The following is a 17,017-nucleotide window of genomic DNA, read 5'->3' on the forward strand; positions in this document are numbered from 1 at the left end:
TGCAAAAGAGGCAGAGGTCAATGCTGTGGTACATGGGGTAATGGTGACCTCAGCCTGTTTCTCTGCTGAATCCAGACCAGCGGACATTATAGGTGTGACTGAGTGTCCATGTTTGAGGAGTGAAGGCATGGCTGCTGGGCCAGACATGTTTCATGTTCCTGCTCTGAACTAAGGAAACTGACATTACCAGTGTAAACCCTTAGCCAAGATAATTATTGGTTCCTTTATTTTACTACTTGTTTTTTTAGATAATTTACCATTTACTTTCCATATTCAAAGGTGTTGGGTTAAATGCGGAAGACACATTTCAGTTGAATGCATTCCGTTGTACAACTGACTAGATATCCCCATTTCCCTTTTCTTCCTGCTAAGGCCAAAGGTAGATGTCACTGCACTGTGCAACATACCCACAACATCAATAATCAACTCTGCCGTTGTCACTTCAGAGGGCAGGGCACTGAAATGCGTCAGAAATTAATCTCTGAAATGTCTTGACATTGGAAAACAATATGTCCATCTGTTGGGTTGTTGGTGTGGTATCTAGGTGATAGGTTTGTTGTGAAACCCTGGTATGTCGCATGGGCCAGTCAGCATGGGTGTTAGTCCCCATCGCTGTACTGGGGACAGAACACACACGGACACAGTTATGGAACATACACATGCATATAAGAATTATCAGGGCGAACAGTTTACTCTTTTTCATGCTTACAATGTGACACCACACTGCCAATGTTCCATTAATCGATCCAGGCTCACTGCCAGAGAGATGGAGGCAGTGAGACAAGCTGATCGGAACAATCAGTTAGGGTCAAAATATTTACAAGAGGTCAGCCAAAGTCACTGCATATATAACAAATGAGCTATGTTTAAAAAAGAAAAAAGGACATTTTGAGATTAAATGTGTGGTAACATGCCCTTTTGACCCTTCAGAAAGAGTTAGCTCTTAAGCTCGTCAATTTGGTATGTAAATAGGATCGCTAGGCGTTCACACACACCAGGGAAATTATTTTGAACATTCTTTAAGTGCAGTCTTTGTATTTTGTTGCAAGTTTTGACCTACAATACATTCACCTTGAAACACTGACCGATCAATACAGGTATGATTCATAAAGTACTTTCAAGAACTACTTAAGTAGTTTTTGGGGGGTATCTGTACTTAACTATTCATATTTTTGACAACATACTTCACTACATTCCTATAGAAAATAAATGTACTTTTTACTCCATACATTTTCCCTGACACCCAAAAGTATTTTTACATTTTGAATGCTTAGCAGGACAAGAAAACGGCCCAATTCACACACTTAGAGAACATCCATGGGCATCCCTACTGCCTCTGACCTGGTGGACTAATTAAACACAAATGCTTAAATTTAAAAAAAAAATGTGTTGTAGTGGGCTATCCGTAAATTTAAATATATAATTTTGCGGTCTGATTCACTTAATATAAGCAATTTGAAATTATTTATACTTTTACTGTTGATACTTAAGTATTTTGGCAATTACATTTACTTTTGATACTTAAGTATATTTAAAACCAAATACTTTTATACTAGTAGAATTTTACTGGGTGACATTCACTTTTGAGTAATTTCCAATTAAGGTATCTACTTCTACTCAAGTATGAAGATGAGGGAACACTTGGGATAATCGCCGGCAAAAGCAACAGTGCAATTAAAAATGGATCAGTCACTTGGATGTTGAATCAGACGTCCTCCAGTGATTTAACGTTTACTGTTGAAAAGTGATATCCCAAGTATAAATACAGTAAAGTACACACACTAATGGGTAAAAAAAAAATTATAGCAAAATAGTTGTTTTAAGACAACTGCCAACTTCAAGGAGTTGGTTTGATGGGAAGTCGTTTCTTCTCCGGCCTCCCCTTTGCTTGAGCAACAAGAGGAAAGGGCCAGCCAGCCCCCCCCCCCCACTTTGTGCTATGTCATGACTTATCTGGACCACCTATTGAGATGTGCCTTTTGTTAAGTAAATCAGGTGTTAAATAAGGTGAAAAGTAGACTGGAGTGCATCTACGTAGACTCAATAGACTTAGGTTTGTCCAGCTATTGCCGGTAATATGCACATGCCAGATGGATTTGAGTAGGTGATGTAACTAGTAGTTACTGATTGTGGGCTGAAAGAACTGTTGATAGAATGAAAGAATAATTATAAAATGGGAAGATCTGTTAGAAGATTTGATTGCTGAATCCAGCAGAAGCTGTTAAGCAAGTGTGTTGAGTGAATCTGCCAGAAAGCATATGATGCCAATTGTGTCATGTAAATAAAATTTTAAAAATGCTGCCTTTTCATAATGAGTAAATATAAAATCCTGTAGTTTGGGAATAAAGAAAGAACTGGAGATACTATGCAACACACACCACACTGGAGTTCAGATGAGTGCATTGTGGCCGATTTGCCCCGATTCACAAAACCACCTTACTAAGCACGATGGGGAGCTCTCTGAATAAGGGAGAGCTGAGAGAGAAACAATGGAACCGGAAAAGGGGGGGATCATACGATGAGTGAGGAGAAAGGCAAAGAACACTGCATGACACTGACAAGTCTGCAAAAAAAGGCATTTATCATGAGTTCAGTTCATTGCTTCATACTCAATACTAGCCCAGCCAGAAGTTAATCAAATTTGTGGCAAAAGGGGGACAGCAACAAATAGATAAGAGGCTCTCAGTTACAACAAGGGTAACAAGTGAAAAAAAAAAGACATATAGGTGGACGCACACAAAATGAAATCATTAAAATAATAAAAACAGGCAATATAAATAAAAAAGTTAATACTGGGAACAACCTCTGAAAAATTATAATACTACTAATAGTAGAATGGTTCAAGTGCCGGAGTTTGGCAAATTTGAATGACCCAACTACTGTCCCATTTGTCATCTAGTAAACAAAAAAAGTATAATTTCACTGGCTTTCACTGGAGAATGGAATAGTTGCTTGGTGTGGTGTGTTACGATTGGCTGACGGCCGCAGTCAGCTTCATCTTTTGCTCGGCAGGAAGTGACCTCACGGCACCCTCAAATTTCTGGGAGTGGCGCTGAGCGACGTCTCGGAGCAGCATGACCAGGGTGTTCTGGGTTTCTGGATAACCAACATTGTCATAACGTTTTATATCTACATATGACAACTTACACGAAGAGGAAAGGAAACCTGTCACGATTTAAGGTTCTCTTACCTGGATCAAGGTCCTTCGTTCCCAGGACGTGGCTGGAAGCAGATACTATTGGCTTAATTTGACTCACCACCTAAGGAGACAACACTTATTACTACTAAAATACAGATGAGTATTTGACATAGTTACTAGCCAACATTGTGGAATTACACATTGAGATCAATTCTAGATCTGTGCATATTTCCATGGAAATGGACAATAAAGTATCATATGATGTGATCAGTTTAAGAAAGCCAAACAGGCTAAATAAATGAGTGGGAACATACCATTGCAGGGTTCTGTGAGTAGAGCATGGCCAGGCAGCTGTACACAGTCTTATTCTCCTCCATGTCCTCCTTCAGAGGGAGGCAGGCCAGGAGGGCAGGGAACACCTAGGACCGAGAGATAAGAGTTCTCCATGTCAGCATCACTGAGGACACTCAGCTCTTCAACTCGTGCGGCTGTGTACGTCAATAAGCCTGTGGCAAACTCACATTGTAAATCTAATATACAGCATTTTGGACATTGAAGAATTGGAGACAAGGCCATAGACACAGGTCACAGATATTCTCAGAGGAACTCAAAGTTCCATCAGAGCAACTCAAAGTTCCACACAAATCTTCCAGAGTCATGCAAACACCTTGAGTTAGGCATTGGCCCGGCATAAAATCCCATGCATGAAAATGCAGACAGTACCTGTTCCAGAGGGACACCCTCCATGTGGCTCATGATCATCCTGCAGAGGGCAGCGCACAGATTGTCAATCACCCTCCTGTCCTGTTCTTTGGACAGCAGGTTGGAGAAGAGGGACAGCATCATGGGGTAGTCTCTGGGAGGAACAGGAGTTGAGGAAAACACCCTAGGCTGCTGGACAGGCCAATACTACAGTAATAGAATCTAAATCATATGGTCAGTGCTAGTCAATGTACCTAGCTACTCATGTGAACTATAACATTGAGTTAAAAGAGATTCTCCGGTACGTTTGTATACTTTTTAGCCAGTAGTTCTTAGTCGCCAAAGTACCGGAGCATGTCTTTAACAATGCTCAAACACAATCACATACACCCACATAGAAAAACACACACACACACACACACACACACACACACACACACACACATTATTGAGAGGGATACTGAGCGACGAGTGGTCCAGCAGCCTGGGCCAGAGCTCCCAGTCCAAACACGCTGTTGTTGCGAACCTCACTATCGCTATCTCTCACCCCGGCCACCAGCACAGGCAGCAGCCGATTGGACAGTTTACCAGCACAGGCCCTTCCCCCGGACACACTGACCAGGGATTGCAGGATCTCACCCAGCGTGCCCACGGAGAAGGAACGGTCAGCCACCGTGCACGACGATTTCTGAGGAACAAATCCATCCTCATTCAATACACATGGAACTAAAGGTTTATCCTTCAGTATGCCTCTGTACTTAACGCTGACATTTTTTACAAAATAATAACAACTTTCGTTGAAAGAAATGGTAGAATTTCAACACAAAATGAATTAGGTCTATTAATTTCTATATTGATCAATTGTCAACTGGAGTAAATGACTTGGTTTATTTGAACCCAATGCTAACAGTCTAGTGGTAGGTTGACTCACAGCCTTGTTCATGATGAGGGGCAGCAGCTCGTTGAGATGGGGCTGGAAGGTGTCCGCTGGTACAGCGGAGGCCAGCAGAGGAATCCCCTCACCTGCAAACTCCTGGAGCATGGCATCATACTCCGCCTAGAACACACAACATGGTCATATCATTTGCACCATACACTTGGAAGTACATCCGATCCTGCCAGTGCTGGAGAGTGTGACGAAAGAGAGAGGAAACCCCACCTGCTGCTCGTCATCATCTGCCTCATCTCCTCCTCCGTCCTGACAGACAGTCTGTAGACACAGGGGTAAGGGGAGGGTCAAAGGATTATCACATTTTTTTCCTATTATGCTACGATGCCCTTTAACCCCTTATATTTGTGGGAATTGGCCTATATGGATAGAGCCAAATTGAAATGTTTTTAACAGGAGAACTGTAAAAAGCATATGCATGACCATGGTAGCAATTGAAAGAGAACACTTGGTCTGATAAATTACAGGGAAATTATCATAACAAAAAGTGAGGACACAACAGTTTACCTAACACAAGTAAACATGACGTTTTATTTTATGCGCATTTTACATTTACTGTACTTTTCACAGCATTTGTCAATAACAAAGTCAGAAAATACTCCTGATAGATTCAGTAACATAAGAATATTCATTGACATTTTGGAGTAGGTGCAAGATAAGAAAAAAAACTATTCCCAGGGTTTGAGTGAGTGGTCTAACTGGTGTCTCCAACTGTGCACAGTTCATAAGTCAGTTCAAAGCACTTATGACTTAAAAAATATTTTGGCTTGTAAAAAATCTTAGTGGCTGGTAGTTTTTTTAAATAGTACATTTTAGGCCCTGTATGCAATCCAAAAACATTTCATTATAAATCGCTATCTGGGTCAGGTTGGCATAATTTTAAAGCTTATTCTATTGCCAACATGACTAGCTAAGTTATACAACATGATCTTACAGTGTTAGGCTTACAAAAGGCACTTCAGACAAACAGATCGGACTCATGAGTGCATTCAAGTGCATGTTCCTCTGTAAATGTTCTTCACAATACGACAAACATAGGCTCATTGTGTTCAGGACAACCCAGGCTATAACGCATGTCATCCTTGTAACTGTGGATCAAACATAGCCATCGTAAATGTTAATCATGTAAATTCAATTTTCAAATATGGAAATGTGAAATGTACATTTGGACTCATAGGTGTGTGGTTTGCTGGTATGACATTGAAGCCATATTTATTATAATCCTCAACATTTCATTTGTCAGAACACCGACTCCTCTCGATTTACAGCATTTCCCTCACTCAGACAACAAATGTGCAAAAGTATCCCAATTAGCGGAAGGGATGGGGGCATCTTCTTGTCGCGTGCAGTACTGACGTCAAGTATAGCATGTTACTGTACAGCCACTGGGTTCCAATTTAGGCGATGATCAATGACAAAATGGGGCATTTTCAACCTGTATATGGGATGACTGGGGCTGTGAGTGGAAAGAGCTACATCCACACTAACACATATCCTAATATCAGATATCCTAAATTAATAAATGGGGGAAATCCTGTCTGTGAAAAGCACTCAGGCTTGGTTTGTGTCAGCTCACCCTCTTCTTGAGCACATCTCGGATGGCCTGACTGATCTCCTGCAGGCGCCCGGGGCTCTGCAGCGCTTCCCCCTGGCAGGCCTTCAGCACGGCGTTCATGGCCTCCAGCACACCCATCACCACCTGGCGCTCACGCTCACTGCGCACCGCCTCCAAGAAGCTGGGAAGCACCACCCCCAGCAGCTTCTGCATGGCTGAGGGACGGATGGAAGGAAGCTTAATTGTATTATTACCCTGGCTAATTCCCAGAATGAATGTCTTAACTATTATCTCATCTGATACATTTAATAATTATCTTTGAAAAACTATAATAGCACCACATAAGATGCTTCAGAAATTCAAAGAGCCAAAGCGAGTTACCCTGGTGGTTGGCCTCAGTGGGATTCTCCTGCCACACTTTATGTTGAGCTCGGCAGAACTGGCCCATGGCCCCGAAGGCAGCCCTGCGTACGTCCTCGTGGGGGAACTGAGGGGAGGACGGAACGCATGGTCAGAGATAGTCAACGCTGACCAACATACAAACTACCCATTATACAGAGGGAGAGGAGGATGGATGAGCTGTGCTACAGTACTTACATCACGCAGCTCATAGACCTGCTGAAAGCTGGACTCCAGGAAGGGCTGGAAGGCGACACTGAAGGGGTGAAAAGGATAAGGAGACATCAGTGACTGTAGGGACAACACATTCCCATTTGCCTACTGGAAGACAGTGGAAGTTAAATGAGGAAAAGTTGCTGCGAAGTGAGATGATTGTATCAACAGATTTACAAGGACTCTAGGATTTACAAGGACTCTAGGCACAGAGGGGCCAACCGTAGTAGTGGCTAGCTGCAGATACCATGCAACGCAGAATGAACCCAGATGGTCTGTGACATGCAACACTCAAAATAACTCTTTGCTCCTGAGTCTTTACCCGGTGTTGAAGGCAATCTCTCCCAGAGCATCACAGGCGTCCTCCTTCTCGTCAATGTAGGCGTTTTCCACACTGAACCTGGGGAATGAAGAGAGCACAGAGATTAAAATGGAGAAGGACAGAGGGAATCCCCTCCATCTAGTTCTTTAGGCACGAGCCTGACAAACAAAATGGCTTCCATGTTTCAATTGACTACTTTTATGTCAGCTGCTTTGAAGGTTGCATTGTGTCTTTACTCCTGCCCCACAAAAAAAACACATCAAAGGTCATAAAATGAAAGATAATCAGATGAGAAACGTACCCGGCTGTGTCTGGGTCCACGGTGTCGGCCCCCTCGTCATCCAAAATGGCATCTCCCTCGGCATCGTCATCATCATCGTCATCCAGCAGGACAAAAGTCTTGTCCTCCTCAAGGTGAGCCTAAGGATGAAAAAAAAAATGTTTAAACTATGTAAACTATATTTTTAGCAATTTCTCAATGGTGTAAGAGAATGTGAATAGGAGTTATAGCACAGTGTCTGTCAGACTGACCGTGACTCCCTCTGTGGACTTGAGGGACAACAGCATGATGGTGGTGATAGCTGTGAGGTGGGGGCTCAGACAGTCTGGACTCACTGTGGACACGGCCGAGAACAGACTGTACCTGTACACAGAAAGAGACAGAGAAGGATTGAGGGGGGAGGAGAAGCACATGGGTTCAATACAAAGTCATCAAAAAGTCAGAAAACAGTCATGCACTCTGAACGCCAAACCCAACAGGCTGGCAGGACTTCTATTAGAGTGGGAGCATCTCAGACACACACTACATACGTGCAGCGCCGCAGGTCGGGGTCGTCGATGGCATTGGTGAGGTTGAGTCCCAGCTGAACACACTCTGCAGCCAGGGGGCTGAACACATCCTTGCCTATGGTGCGGGCCAGCACTGACAGAGTATCTGACAGAACAAAGGAAACCCCATTCATCATCTAAACTTGGGTTAAAATAATCTCTATGACGCAAGTCAGATCAGCTGTAAACTGTCAATAGCATGGACTACAAGCGTCTGCTGGATGACAACGTCAAACTGACTAAGGCTTAGAGATAGTTAGCCTACCCAGAGCCTGTGTTTGCAGAGCCCTCATCTCGTCCCTTGTGTCAGTGAGGAAGCCCTTCAGACTCTCAATAACAGGTGGGAAGTAAGGAACTAGCTTCTCTTTGGCTGCATTGGCTGAAAGGAAGAGAAGGGATGAAAGGTTAATACAGTTACAGTGATACACATTCCAGTCTAGATAGACACTTGATACATCTCAATGGTCTCAAGTGGCCTCCTCTCCTTGTGTCCTTTCCATCTGCCCTGACCTGAAAGATTTTTTCAAAGCAACTGGGACTACTTTTGACTTTAGCAGTCCTTTCAGATAAATGTGAATGAAGGAAGACTCAAGCGGAAGCCATTCTAAATTATTGAGCTGTACCATGCTCTATTGAAAGGCTCAATCATAAATGGACTTTTGCAGTGTTACCTATAGCTCCTATGGCACTGACAGCCAGCTCTTTCAGCTTCAGGTTCTCTGCGTTGCTGAGGGCAGATAACATGGTCTCCATCAGGGTGGGCAGGTAGGGCTCAATCTCCGAACCTGATAGAGGATGGAACAGTTCATGAAAACATCAGCACAGAACAGAGGGGGTTAAAAAGATTATTTCTCTCAAATGACATATTCAAATCTTATATTATCAGTACCTTAAAAGTAGTCTAGGACTAGAGACTAGAGAGCAAGAGAGTCAGAGGCTCAACATTTGTTTACCTAGCAACAGCTTAGCATTTTGGCATCCTCCAGAATAGAACCAAACAGACTTGGGTTGAATATTGGAATGCATTTGGAAATACACTGCCAAGTATTTGAAAAAACCCAAATACATTTAACCCAGGAATTTGAAAATAGTGTTTGAAATACGTATTGGAAAATACTTTAACACAATTTGAAATGCTACTTGTAAAAAAAATAAAGTAATTAAAATACTAAAATAAAGTACTTACTTTCAAAACACTCAAATACACAGAAAAAGTATTTTAAATAACAAATACACATGTTTCTGAACCAAGGTCTGGAACCATTTTTTTTTTTAAAGTCAGTTAAGAACAAATTCTTATTTTCAATGACGGCCTAGTGGTTGCAACTGCCTTGTTCAGGGGAAGAACGACAGATTTTCACCTCGTCAGCTCTGGGATTCGATCTTGCAACCTTTCGGTTACTAGTCCAACGCTCTAACCACTAGGCTACGCTGCCGCCCCAAATAATAGCAAGACAGTTGGGTATGGATCAGGATAAAGGTGAATGGGAGGATCCTCACCCAGATTTTCCATGAAGTTCTCCAGGGCGTAGAAGGCCTTGGTGATGTGTCCGATTTTGGCCTGGTTCAGAGCCGACATGTAGCCCAGCAAAAGTGGCATCAGCTCGGTACAGTACTTACTGACCTCGGGCTGCAGGTGCTCTGAGAACTGTCCCAGGGCAAAGAGGCCGGCGCTGCGGACTACCTGGTTATTGTCTGACAGACTCTGGCACACCGTCTGCAGCATGGAGGACAGCAACCTGACACAGAGGAACAGATGGACAGTGGGATTAGCAGGAAAAAGACAATAGTTCCATTTGAATGAGAGAAAATAAGACAGAAAAACATTGCTCTGGATTATTTCAGCTCCAAAACACACTAAAGGACTGGACATTGACAAATGTAACAAATTAAATCAACTGTTTTTTGGACAGGGAACCACTGAATAAGAGAAAGCAGCATTGACTCACTTGGTCCGTATGTGGTCGGCACAGCCCTCAGCCAGCACTGCCATACACATCAAGCCTGCCTTCCTCTCATAGGGGTTCTCACTGGCCAGGCACACCTGGATCAGGGGCATCTGATGGACATGCCATGGGTCAGACATACATACATAATAAAACTATTTGTACTTCTATGCATGGAAATGTGTGTACAACTCAGTATGACTACAAGTTATAAACACTGCAGCTACTAATACAATGATGGCTACATACTGCTGCAGCACAGAGATAACATCATGAAGTGTCTGACTGAAAGGCAAATTATAACATTAATATAAAGCAAATGAGAGTGTTTACTAACCAGCTGCTGGAATAGTTTCTCAGGGGGCATGTGAAGAGCCATGGTATCAATAACCTGCAGACGAAAAGAGATTATCTTTTAGGCACAAAAATAAATAAATACACCCCTTCTGTTCTTTGTGTGGTTATTTCTCAAGGGAAGTTGACCTGAGCAGCAAAGTGTTTAGGACTCTCGTTGTCGGTGTCGCCCTCGTCGCCATTCTCCTCGTCCTCTGGGTCCTCCTCCCCAGGTGGGGGCGCTGCACTCAGCACAGGGAACACTGTCTGCAGGATGGGATTCAGCAGCTTCTGCTTTAGCACCGTCTGCAGGAGGCAGGGAGCACAGAATACATCACTGAAAAGCTCCACATATTTTAACTGACAAAAAGGATAAAAGGGCACAGTGCTCGGGGTGCATCTCCATAGACTAAAGCATCCATTTATAACTGGGTGGCTTTACCTTGCTCTTGAGTCGGATGAGAAAAGCGATGCAGGACAGAGCCTTTACACGCAGGGAGTCAGTCAGGGTGGTGTCTGCACTGACCTGAGACGAACATACACACATTTCACTGTCAACAAGACAACCCATCAACATTCTCTTCAATGTAAGCAAAAAGTCATTACAAATATAAGTAGAAGAAGCTCTGTCCTCACCTCCAAGCAGAAATGGACAATTTCAGCAATGTGTGGCACAATGATGGACACCTCACTCTCCATCAGCTCATCAAATACCTCCATGGCATCACTGGCCTGACCCTGGTCAACACATAGAAACATTCCAATCAAGGGACAATAGTGTTTGAAGCTCCATTTAATAGTAATCCCTGAAGACTCATCAGTGCAATATAGCAGTGGTGCTAGTGGGGGCTGACATATTGAACTACACCCTACCTGGTCTGCCTTGATTAGGTGTTTGAGTGCAATGATCAGTCTTGGGATGAGGGAGCGCATGAGGTTCTGAAAGACACAGGACATTTAATTTCAACACAGCAATGAAGGATGATGGTAGACTACATTTCTGTTCACTCCAAAAAGGCATAAAATAGATTGATTCTGGCCTCACCATCTCCTCTGTGCCAGTGTAGGCAGTCATAGCAGTGAGGGTGAGGATGCAGTAGTACATAGCTGTGGGGTTGTCCAGGTCTTGCAGCACGGTGCCAAACAGCTGCAGCAGTTGGCGGTAATGGGGCTTGAAGGGCTCTGGGTTGGACTCCACCACTTTGCTGAGCAAGAGTAGACCCACCTGAGAGAGACAAGGGTATTTTAGTGATTGACTGAGGGTACCTAAGATACATAGAATGTATTCAAAATATTTTGATCTATGCATATTCTGACCAATCAGTGAGCAACCATCAAGAGCTCAAATCAAAGCCACATACTGCAAAACCTCTCTTTGTTCATGTACAACAAATACATCACTGTGTTTTAGTTCTGTCTATAGAAGCTGATACCTGTCTGTCCGTTGGGTTGTTGCTCTTGGTGGACTGGTTGAGGAGTGTGAATAGAGCAGGCCAGCGGTCTGGTGTCTCGTGTTTGACCATCACTGCACTGAGCTGTGAGAGGGAGTGGCGCACTGTGTGTCTTGGAAACAGAGGAGGGTTATTGTCAAATTCAGATTTAACAAGTTTAATTGGTGTGTTGGATGGGTTAGTGGTTATGGTCAGATAGGTTGTAGCTATAAATCTGTATTATAACCCATTGATATTCTAGTAGGATATGCCTAGTTTTCCACCTCAAAAGCTATGTGACTGTTTTTATGTAAAGGACAAAAGATACTTACTCTGTCTCCTGCTGAAAAGCTTGTAGTACCACTGCTTTCAGACTAAGAAGCAACAAAGAAAAAAGAAAAAAATACAATGGAAACGTATAACAAATAAAGCTCAATGGGAATTCATTCAACAGTCCAATACAGAAGACTGAGATATGGCTGATTGTGGGGGAATTAGACAAAGGGCAGCCAACCTCTCTCTGTGATCAAGGCTAATCTTCTTCCAATGCTTCTTTACTCTCATCCGCAACATCACTGCAGCTGACTGGCGGATCTGAAGGGAGGGTAGAAAAACAATGAATGCACTGATGAGAGCCGGCAATAAGCCGTACAAATAGAACACATAGAACCGAGTAGGGCATGCAAACCCCTGGGTTACACATACCTTCAGAAAGTATTCACTACCCTTGACTTTTTCCACATTTTGTTGTGTTAGAGCATGAATTTAAAATGTATCAAATTTAAAATAAAAAAATGTCACTGGCCTACACACAATACCCCATAATGTCAAAGTAGAATACGTTTTTACAAATTATTTAAAGAAAATAAATATTCAACCCCTTTGTTATGGCAAGCCTAAATAGGTTCAGTAGTAAGAATGTGCTTAACAAGTCACATAATAAGTTGCATGGACTCACTGTGTGCAATGACTACCTCATCTCTGTACCCTACACATACAATTTCACACAGATTCAACCACAAAGATCGGGGAGGTTTTCCAATGCTTCGCAAAGAAGGGCACCTATTGAGCATGGTGAAGTTGTGAATCACACTTTAGAGTTATTAATTACACTTACAACCAGTCACTACAAAGACACAGGCGTCATTCCTAGCTCAGTTGCCGGAGAGGAAGGAACCCGCTCAGATTTTTCACCATGAAGCAAATGGTGACTTTAAAACAGTTACAGAGTTTAATGACTGTGATAGCAGATAACTTAGGATGGGTCAACAACATTGCAGTTACTCCACAATACTAACCTAATTGACAGAGTGAAAAGGAAGCCTCTACATAATAAAATAATCCAAAATATGCATCCTGTTTGCAACAAGGCACTAAAGCAATATATAAAAATAAAATAAAGTTTGTTCTAAATACAAAGTGTTATGTTTGGGGAATATCGAAAGAGTACCTCGTCCCACACTAAAACTTAAGACATTGATACCACTCTCCATATTTTCAAGCATAGTGGTGGATCTGAAAATGGTTGTCTAGCAATGATCAACAACCAATTTGACAGAGCTTCAATAATTTTTTAAAGAATAATGGGCAAATGTTACACACTCCAGGTGTGGAAAGCTCTTAGAGACTTACGCAGAAAGACTCACAGCTGTATTCGCTGACAAAGGTACTTCTACAAAGTATTGACTCAGGGGTGTGAATACTTATGTAAATGAGATATTTCTGTATTTGATTTTCAATACATTTGCTAACATTTTTTTTATTTTATTCACTTTGTCATTATAGGTTATTGTGTGTAGATTGGTGAGAAAAAAATATATTCACAAAATCTATTCTGTTTTGAATTCAGGCTTTATCAACAAAATGCTAAATAAGTCAAGGGGTATGAATACTTTCTCAAGACACTATCTATCACACTGATGATAGGTGTTTGTCTAACTAATATGTAACCTAGTTACATACCTGTGGGTTCTGGGACCCAGTCATGACGGCACACAACGCTGGGATTATGGCTGGGTCTTTAAAAGCCAGCTTCAACTGGGCGGTGGCCTGTAGGGTGGAGAAAAATGTTGGATATGGTAAATACTGACTGGAATAAAGAAAGCTAGCCACGCAGGCAGCTTAAACGTCAGCGAACTGTCAAGTTTAATGAAGTGACTAAGATTGCGTTTGAATACAGTCAGTTAGCCACACTGGTTCGTGACGTGACATAATTTGGCTAGCAACAGGTGTCCATTTTGATTAACAGTTAGCTTAGTTAGTTAACTAGCTAACGTTAGTTACCGGTGCTTGTTATCAAAGCATGTCAGGGTAAATCCCACATTTATAGGTTCAGTAAGTAATCATTACCTGCTGAATAATCGCATTGTCAGGCTGCGTGAGTTGTAAGAGAATCTGTTCTAGTTCCCCAGACATCTTGGCTCTTCCGAAAATCTGTGTTTCTGAGAGTTGATGGTATTATTCAAAATTATGTGCTAAAATTTGGCCCTTCACAGGGCTAAACAGTGAACTAACTTGACTAATGTGATAAATTCTCTAGCTAGTTAGCAACTTTGCTAACTAGCGCTTCAAAATATTTATGGTTAAAAATAATTACACCGGTTTACTAACCCAAATCGGCGGCGGTTGAGATTTGAGTGTCGCTCCTAGTCTGGTTCGTTCCATCAAGTCACCACGCGGGACAGAACCATAGACATTAGAACCAAGGACAGAACCCTGGGAGTTCCACGTGAACCGCGTTGTTAAAGGGACCACATTGAAATACACATAAACACATGCTTCACAAATGTACAGCGCCTGCTTTTGGACGGAGGGTAAACCCTGATCAGTTATTGTTAGTGAGCGGACAGCACAACTACTATTTGCATGACTAATTCTGAACGTTTTGAAGTTGCAAAAACGTTGTTGTAGTTGAAAATGTCTCAATTGACATGCATAGTAGTATAGGTGACAATTTGCACCTTCTTTAGGCAACAAAGGCAGGAGTACCTCGTCCCACACTGACACTAAAGACATCGATTAACGAAAAAACAACTTGCCTGACTGATCTTCCTGTTCCTATATTTTGTTTTCACAGGCATCATAAAATGTTATTTTCACGGGCATCAAGGTGGACAACTCACTTTCTTATTAAAAATTAAACAAATTCTTATGTAAAGGTTTATCTAGAATAATATTTGGTGCCACAGTCTAAACATAATTATGATGTAGACCTTAATTCAAAGAACAATTCATTGAAATTGGCTATTTATTTCCTAAGATAGTTATAAAACGTTATATACTGTACTATAATACGTATTTCTCCCTTCATTGATGAGGTAAAACAAAACGATAATTTTTTTTACAAACAAATAAAGAACTGTCCACGAATATAGTCTACACACTCACGTATGCCATAACATATATATATATCTTAACTTAGCCTTTCTTATTTACAATGACGGCCTACACTGGCCAAACCCGGACGACCCTTGGCCAATTGTGTGCGCCATATGGGACACCCAATCACGGCCGGTTGTGATACAGCCTGGAATTGAACCATGGTGTTTGTGTCTGACCGCTGCGCCACTCGGGAGCCCCTACATACACGTGTCCAAGCATGTACATTTTTCTGTGCATCTACAAAAGATACAAAATGCATTTAGTGTACAAATAGGCCTAGTATTTAGAATAAAATCGCATTTAGGATACTGTCTTAGCTACAGTATCCCCCCAGGTAAAGATCAGTAGCTATGCTAATAGTCCCATAGGCACAACATTATCACATATTTTCACCACTAACTGAATAATTTAAATGTCAATGCAGCCAAGGAGGTGGACAACAAACACGCATTTGAATGGTAATAGTTGGGACAGTTTGTGCCAGTTTGTGAAAGTTTTGCTACCGGGGTTGACCATACACGGCATTTACATGTCCAGCCATTGTGCACAAATTGTATCTGAGGAGGGTAAAAGGCTCAAGTACAAAGTAATCAGTGATCACCTTTGTATTTGAGGTGTTCTAACAGCATGATCAACAACATGCTGTGAGAGACATGTAGATGGGGGTTTCAATTTGCACTTTTAAACCAAACAACAAAGACATATTACAATCCCTATAGATAAAATCATGGAGTGATAATCACATCTAACCAAGATGAGTTGCCCCCTGACAGTTATCTAAGTCTGGACAAAAACATAGAGTTAAAAGTAAAGTAAAAGCATAGTCTTTAGGCTATTTACTACATTCTTGTCCATTGCAATGTTTGAATTTAATTCAATTTCTGGAGGTTAAATTAATACACATATTTCTACCACTCACAGACATTTAGGCCACCATTGCTAAACACATTTTTGTAGGTAAAAGGAATCTATATATTTATACCACTCACAGCCACCACCATCGCTAAAAATGTTTTGTTTCTCTCCACAATTCAAGAATAATGCAATCCTTGGTTAGACAACTGTTAACTTGGTTGAAAAACTGTTAAAATCAGTACTACCCCGAGGGTACCTGAACAACAATGGGACATATCTGAAGAGACACTTTATGACAGAGATGTGAGGAAATGAACATTCTGATCCAAGGAGAGATAAACATGTTTGACATGTGAATAAATTAGGCATACATATAAGTGATAGGCTATGCCACTATGATTGATAGATATGTCAATTATAGTGATAACCCACTGGGCACAGACATTAATTCAACATATATTCCACGTTGGTTAAACGTGATTTAATTGAAATGAAGTGAAAACAATGTGGATTCAACCAGTGTGTGCCCAGTGGTTCAATTCAAGAGTTGACAATAAAAATGTCTTAAAACGTTATGGGTCTATTTAAATTAAAATATGAGATAAGCAGACTGAGCACAACACCCTAACCATTAAACTTCATTACCACATTTAATCAAATGTAGTCTTTTAAAGGTGAAGAATGGATCAAACTTATCAATCAAATATGGGAACTCACAGTGGCACTGGCAATGATATTATAAATAACTAGCTATTAAGTGTGCACTCTGCAAATAGCTAGTTTAATCTTTTAAAATCTAAATGGTGATCGTTTTATGGATATTCGATAAAGAGGAATAAATTGCACCAAAATAAATCAACCATTCATTAAATTGTTTCTGTCAAATACTTTTTAGCATATTTCTGTCAAAACTATTTTGCTTGTACAAATTACTATTTAGTTCAAAATGTGTGTATAATGGAAAT

At 41.5% G+C, this 17,017-nt stretch overlaps 1 protein-coding gene across 1 annotated transcript; it reads right to left on the bottom strand.

Moving 5' to 3' along the window:
- Positions 1-2,562: 2,562 nt before the first annotated feature.
- LOC139531779 (importin-4-like) lies at positions 2,563-14,582 on the bottom strand. Its single transcript, XM_071328603.1, has 30 exons — positions 14,427-14,582; positions 14,166-14,257; positions 13,779-13,865; positions 12,331-12,410; positions 12,149-12,190; positions 11,820-11,949; positions 11,432-11,611; positions 11,260-11,325; positions 11,023-11,124; positions 10,829-10,912; positions 10,537-10,692; positions 10,391-10,444; positions 10,057-10,166; positions 9,608-9,846; positions 8,779-8,892; positions 8,373-8,486; positions 8,090-8,213; positions 7,811-7,922; positions 7,581-7,699; positions 7,280-7,357; positions 6,943-7,000; positions 6,727-6,832; positions 6,367-6,560; positions 5,001-5,051; positions 4,773-4,898; positions 4,303-4,529; positions 3,863-3,995; positions 3,454-3,558; positions 3,191-3,260; positions 2,563-3,096 (listed from the first exon to the last, which is right to left on the bottom strand). The coding sequence occupies exons 2-30, from the start codon at positions 14,229-14,231 to the stop codon at positions 2,966-2,968; spliced, it is 3,258 nt and encodes a 1,085-aa protein (XP_071184704.1). The 5' UTR covers positions 14,232-14,257; positions 14,427-14,582; the 3' UTR covers positions 2,563-2,965.
- Positions 14,583-17,017: the final 2,435 nt, after the last annotated feature.

This window comes from Salvelinus alpinus, chromosome 10 (genome assembly GCF_045679555.1).
Source record: "Salvelinus alpinus chromosome 10, SLU_Salpinus.1, whole genome shotgun sequence".
Classification (NCBI taxonomy): Eukaryota; Metazoa; Chordata; class Actinopteri; order Salmoniformes; family Salmonidae; genus Salvelinus; species Salvelinus alpinus.